General features: G+C 31.4%; 1 protein-coding gene across 4 annotated transcripts; it reads left to right on the plus strand.

Annotated features, from left to right (window-relative positions):
* The first annotated feature begins 1784 nt into the window (after positions 1 to 1784).
* On the plus strand, positions 1785 to 3677 carry LOC105798540 (ACT domain-containing protein ACR6). 4 transcript variants are annotated; one of them, XR_008188687.1, is made up of 6 exons: positions 1850 to 2086; positions 2175 to 2220; positions 2339 to 2453; positions 2531 to 2598; positions 2867 to 3000; positions 3236 to 3677. XR_008188687.1 is itself a non-coding variant. In XM_052620726.1 (5 exons), exons 1-4 carry the CDS (start codon positions 2152 to 2154, stop codon positions 2873 to 2875), a joined length of 261 nt encoding a protein of 86 aa, XP_052476686.1. In that variant the 5' UTR covers positions 1785 to 2151; the 3' UTR covers positions 2876 to 3000; positions 3236 to 3677. The 4 variants fall into 4 exon arrangements, 1 of the variants encoding a protein (XP_052476686.1); XM_052620726.1 differs by having other exon boundaries at positions 1785 to 2220; XR_008188688.1 differs by lacking the exons at positions 1850 to 2086; positions 2175 to 2220; positions 2339 to 2453; positions 2531 to 2598 and adding an exon at positions 2615 to 2732.
* The last annotated feature ends 2802 nt before the right edge of the window (positions 3678 to 6479 follow it).

Raw genomic sequence — 6479 nt, forward strand, 5'->3', positions numbered from 1 at the left:
ATATAAACAAATCATAAATATTGCCAACATAATCAAACTGATATGTTTAGCCAAAACATAATAAAAATGTTATGATGATAAATCCATAAAAAATTAATGATTAATAACCAATCACCATTAATAATTAATTATCAATTACGTTTTAATAGCCGGGCATTAAATTATATCTTATAAGAATAATATTCATATACAGCTAATAAATTACCGGACCAAATCAATTGAAGTCAAAATCACATGGGTTAGGTCATTGTGAATTGAAAGACAGTAATTTACAAAAGACAATATCAAAATTTGAAAGTAGAAATTAAGTAGGTTTAGTCTAAAGTAATTTCAATTTCAACGAAAAGTTAAATCTTCGGCGTATAAACTTAAAAGGATTGAATTATAATTAAGTTAAACTTAAAAGAAATTTATCAAGAATTTAAAAATTCAACATGAAATATCATATCTATAAAATTTGTAAATCGAATCAATCAAAATTAATAGAGAATCAATTCATTCTCAATGATTCAACATGATGAGCCTCTGATACCACTTATTAGATTTGTAAAATAAATCTAAAATAAAACTTAATAAATTAGGATCTATCATGTCAAATCATTAAGAATAAATCAATAATAAAACTAGATGCGAAGCGTGCTTGAATCTATGAATTTTTAAAATTTTTGAATTTTGAGGATTTAATCTTCCAAATTAGTACACAAAAATTCAGAGAATATTTGTTCTCTCTTTCCTAAGGATGAGATATTAGAAAAGTTATCTTGTGTGTAATTTGAGAACCATAACCCTAATATTTATAACCCTTGGCATATTAGTTCTAATCCTTAATTAGACCATCATTAATTAGAATTTAATTAGAACTCAATTACTAGAGTATCTACCCATATTTGACCTATATTTTATTTAATAACATGTAATTACAAGTAAATAGGCAAAACGGGTGTTGAGGATCTGAGGATAAAAGTTATTGTATTTCTTTAGTTTCCATCTATTGGAGGAAGTAATAATGGCAGTCATAGAGGCTTAATTCACAAGTCTTTCTGAACTTCAAATTCTTACAGCGTGTTTGGTTCAGTGTAATAGGTAATCCATTATGCCCCGATTACGCGCCTATTACATTACCGACCTATTCTGGCGTTTGGTTCGCTGTAATCGGTATTACGCGCCTATTACAATACGGACCTAATCCCCAAATTCTCTGCTTTTTTATTCCCTTCCCAAATCGACGATTACCCTATTACGTTCGGCTTCCCTTCCCAAGTCTCTGTTTTACCCTCCCTCCCTACCCGAAGTCGACCTCCACCCTCTCATTTTTCTGTCCTCATCATTTCTCCTCCCATTTCTTTACCGATTCTCTCTCTCGGTCTCTTTTTTCATTTTTTCCCTTTTATTTGTTGTGGTTTTTGAAATCCAGTGCTTCATTTTTTCTCTCGATCTCGGCATTTGGTTTTTGAATCTTGAGGTATGAATCTTGAACTTTTTATTTCTTTGTCTGTCTTTGAATCCTAACAAATTGCTGTGATTTAAAAGTCATTAAGTTTTCTTTTATTTTCTGTTAGTTTCCTTCCTCCTTGTTGTGGCTGCCAATGTGCTTCCTATTCCGAAACATGTTTCTTTTTGCAATATGGTTCATACTTGCAAGATTTGAAATGGATTGGAAACAGAATCTTTATCCTATATGTGTCATCAGTGTATGGACAAGTATGGGATTAGGATATACCCCTTTTTCTTTTCTCTTGTGTACTTTCCAATATAATTGGTCTGCCAATCATGACAGCTATAGGCCCACTAGAGCCATACTGGTTTGGTTTCATGTAGAGGCCACTTTTCTTGGCCGTTTCTTGCCATTTTGTTTTTTGGGGTACCCCATTCTCTTCTCTCAAAGTAAATGCTGTGTTATAGAGTACATTGCAATCCAAGTATTTGATTAAGTAGCAACTTGCTAGCCAATCGAGGGTCAATGTTGTTTACTTTATCTTGCTTATAAGCTGAATGTTGTCTTTGAATCAACACATTTAATTTGGAATTGTTTTGCGAACCTGTATCAGACCAGCCTCAGAAAAGTTGCTGTTGATCTTTAGGCTTGGTACTTTGCACAAAACTTCCTATTACATGAATGGATATACTAAAAAAAAGTAGGGTTAATATGAGATGTATGCTTATTTTTGTTGCAGAGTTGTGATTGACAACAATGCTTGTGAGGATGCCACTGTTATCCAGGTAAGCTTCTTGCCTCTGCCTTTGCTGTAATTAGGTTATCTTATGTGGCTAATTAGTTCCTTAGATCTCTGTTTATCAACCTATCTATAATGGTTTAAATATGAATTTTGCTGGTTAGGTTGACAGTGTCAACAAACATGGGATTCTCCTGGAAGTTGTCCAAGTGCTTACAGATATGAATCTTACAATAACAAAGGCATACATATCATTTGATGGAGGATGGTTTATGGTTGGTAAGGGTTTTTTTTTCTTAAAAGCTGCTTGAATTATATGTTAAATCCCGGGTTAACCAGTTACTTGTATGTTTCAGTCTATAATGTTGTTGACAATGATGGCAACAAAATTAGAGATAAGGAAGTTATGGACTATATTCAGAGTGTAAGAACTTACCTCATCCTTATTGTTCAAAGTCAAATAATCTAGTTTTCCTGTCCACTAAAAAACGTTGAAAGATCAAACAGATTTGTGGTATTGGTCTGATCAATTCTGCTTTTGCATCAGTTGCTCTTAACGTAATGCATTGCATGCATCATCTATTTACAATTGTAACATCCATGTTTTGTTATTTAAAGATACTCTGTGTGGTTTGGATTAAGGTCCCAGTTGTATATGAAGATATGATTTGGTCTGGTTGCACTCTTGATAGGAAAGCTAGGGCAATGATGCGGTCTGCTCTGAGATACATGAAGCAGGCAGTGAAGTCATTGTTGACAATCCATAATCCATATGGCTAAAGCAAGTCATGACTGAACAAATTGTTGTTTGAGTTATCAGTTTGAGGTTAGTAGACATGATCTTTTGATGTATGAACATTTTGTATAATTCCATCGTGAAAATAAGCTTGTTTTCTGCTCACAAGTTACTTCGTTTAAAATAACCTACAATAAAGTGTTCTTTAGTTGAGAAGTATGGACCTGTACATTTTTATTAAGTATTTTTAGAAAACTGATGTCAAATTGGAGGATTCAATATTGTTGAAAACTTACTGATGGATTAATTTTAATCCATCCAACAGAAAACTTGTGCAGCCTCTCATGCCATCTCAGCCTGGGAATGTGGGGGCTACTTGTTGTTTAGGAATAGGTACCAATTTGATCAAGTTACTGAGGATGCCATGGTTAATAGACTGAGCAGTTTCTCCCTTGACGATAACAACTTTGAAGCGGTGAAGCAGCTTTGTTGCAGCATTGCCAGTAAATTTGATGTTTGATCTAAAAGTTTTTAAATGCATGTTTATATATTTTGGAATTATGTTGCCACTGGAATCTTGTTTTTCTCCTATTGCCTATTGGGAACTGAGGCTTGTAATAGGGGGTTAACTTGTTTGTTTGTGAGGATGACTGGATCAAATGCTATATTTGGAAGTTGTTTTGCTGATCAGGATGGCTTTTATTTTGCTGATAAATGGAGAAATCAGTTGAAGTATTTGAAGGATATAAGAAAAGAGCTTTACATTACTACTTGTTCAATATCATTAATATAGCATTTGGAAAAGCTTGCACGAAAACTAATTCGCAACCTTGATTTCAAAGTAATTGTTGTATTTTATCACACTAAATTTATCTTTATTCATTCTAAATATATGAATTATTTATATGTTAATTTATCTTATATATCATTTACTATTATTTTATTTATAATATTTTAATTGTATACTATAAATTATTAGCATTTTAATCGTATACTATAAATTCGTCATTACTATATTATCTCTATGCTATTAATTAGTCATGAAATATTAATTATACATCATATATTATTAAGGTTATAGTTACACGAGAGTTCGTTGATTTTTGCTAGGTAAATACACATTCAAACTTTAGATTAAATTATATATTTTATTAAATTATATTTAATAATTATTATTTTAAATTATATTTTATAGTTTTATATATTATGATTTTAGTAAATTCATATAAGAATATATTTAATATTAAGAATTTTATTAAATTATATATTTTTATTAAATTATATTTAATAATAATTATTTTAAATTATATTTTATAGTATTATATATTATGATTTTAGTAATTTAATATTAAGAATATCTAATATTAAGAATTTTATTAAATTATATATTTTTATTAAATTATATTTAATAATAATTATGTTAAAATATGATTAAATTATTTATTACTGATATTAATAATCTTATTAAAATTTAATAACAATAATCATTTATCTAAACAAATTTCTACTAAGGGTATTCTAGTCATTTTAGCTTTTTTCCTTATCCTATTACACCTCCATTCCATTCAACCAAACATAAGAATACTATTACGCCTCTATTCTATTACATTCAACTAAACAATTGATTTGCTATTATGCCTCTATTCCATTACGCCTCTATTACATTACACCTCTATTCCATTACGCCTTTCTTCCAATACAGCGAACCAAAAGTACCCTTAAAGTTGTTTTGATTGCATTTAATTGTAGGTGGTTAGCTCCAGGCAATGGCCATTGATTTCCCGCTATAAGGCATCTGTCTGTACACAGTCTCCGAAGCTTGAAATGATAGATTCTCTTTTCAAACCAGTTTCTGACAAAGTGGATGAGTGGGTTTGAATCATATAGTTCTTTGGCTTCTGAAGGGATAAATATTAGCCTAAGAAAAAAACTTGCATGACTATTATTTTTTTTTTTTTGCAAAACATAAATGTTTTCGTATCCTTTTCTGGATTCCAGTTGGAGTTTGGTATGGCTTGGATTGTAATAAGAATATGGTACATGTTATTCATTTTTGTTGTAGATTGTATCTGTTGGGGGTGCAGTATTTGTTTGTGTAGCTAACATGCTTTTCTTTGATATCAGGGAAGCTCTCTTGGACTTGTATACAAGTTCAGGGAAGAGAAAGCCTGATCAGATCATTATTTTCAGGAAGATTTTTTGTTTCGCACTTCAAAAATGACCACATATGCTGAAGAATGCTTTTTTAGGGATATCAACGTTATAGGTTTTCGCGTTTGTCACGATTTTCTATTGCATATCTATCTTGTTTTTTGTGCACTGCCATGTTATTTATTGTGAGCTCGTTTGTGGTTGTTTTGCTGAAGTTTCTGTTGAGCTTCACTGATATGCTTATGCTGAAGTTTATTTCTTGCTCCTTACTTGGTTTAAATTAGGGATGGGAGTTAGGGAGTCTCAGTTCAATCAAAGTTTTGAACGGATCAAGTTACTGAGGTATGCGGTAGTTCCTTTCAATCATTGGAACTGAAAAATTCATCGTTTTCAAAATTATTTACACCAAGTCGTTTTGGTAGTTCTAAAATGTTGCATCATTTGGATAATACATTTCTACTATAATAGTCTTGCAAGTTCCTTGATGAGAATTAGAATCCTAAATTTGTGGTTATTGTTGCAAAAAAAAAAAAAAGTTTTTCCAGCAAGGATCTCCTGATTATACCTGATTAGGCTTACCCAATTTTTTTAATACATGTCAGGCAAGACCACTCTTGTAGTCCTTAAAGCTCGTGATTTTTTTATTGTGTAGATACTGTCATTGACAACAAAGTATGCCATCCGAAGAATAATGATTTTTACAATCATCAATCAACAAAAACAGAAAACAAAATTATTGAGACAGTTATAATATCCATCATCAACCAACTGAAACAAAATTATGTAAACTTACAATCATTCTAGCATGAGCACAAAGGTAAAAGTCATTGTTATTTAAATGGCATATTTTGTTGGGCAATTTATGAAGTTTGAGGATGCTTCAGAGACATCGTCGAGCCATGGTCTCCAGGAGCCATTTTTGTTCCTCAGCTTCCCAGGTTGAAGGATAATGTCAGCAGCTCCATGCTCTTCTGCTGAAAACCCTTAACAACCTTTTTTCTTATAGGGCTTTTTCCTACTAAAAGCTATTTAAGCTACTTTTTCAAAGTAGGTGGTTCGTGTGTTATCTAAACTTATGAACGGTTGTCTAGCAAACCTCACTTCTGCAGTGGCTTTTACCTCTTTGGTTTTATACTCAGATAAATATGTTAAATTATTCAAAAAAAATTAGTAAAAATAACATATAATTATATTTTAAAATATTCTAAATTTAAAATACTATTATTATTCTATAAAATAACATCTTAAAGTTAAATCTTACATGAACATGTTTGGAGGGAAAGCCCTAATTCAATAGCACCAAATTCAACTAGACCACCACTACACCAAAACAGGTCTTTAGCGGCGTTTTTTTAGGCCTTTAGCGGCGCTTTGTAATGCCACTAAAGGTACTTGCGGCGCTTCCAAAAGCGCCGCAA

This window comes from Gossypium raimondii, chromosome 9 (genome assembly GCF_025698545.1).
Source record: "Gossypium raimondii isolate GPD5lz chromosome 9, ASM2569854v1, whole genome shotgun sequence".
In the NCBI taxonomy this organism is placed as follows: Eukaryota; Viridiplantae; Streptophyta; class Magnoliopsida; order Malvales; family Malvaceae; genus Gossypium; species Gossypium raimondii.

Excerpts from the sequence above, each read along its gene's own strand:
- LOC105798540 (XM_052620726.1), top strand. The coding sequence starts at position 2,152 with ATGTATGCTTATTTTTGTTGCAGAGTTGTGATTGACAACAATGCTTGT. Across the intron at positions 2,221-2,338 it reads AGGATGCCACTGTTATCCAG|GTTGACAGTGTCAACAAACA; the intron begins GTAAGCTTCTTG and ends TTTGCTGGTTAG. Across the intron at positions 2,454-2,530 it reads TGGAGGATGGTTTATGGTTG|TCTATAATGTTGTTGACAAT; the intron begins GTAAGGGTTTTT and ends TGTATGTTTCAG.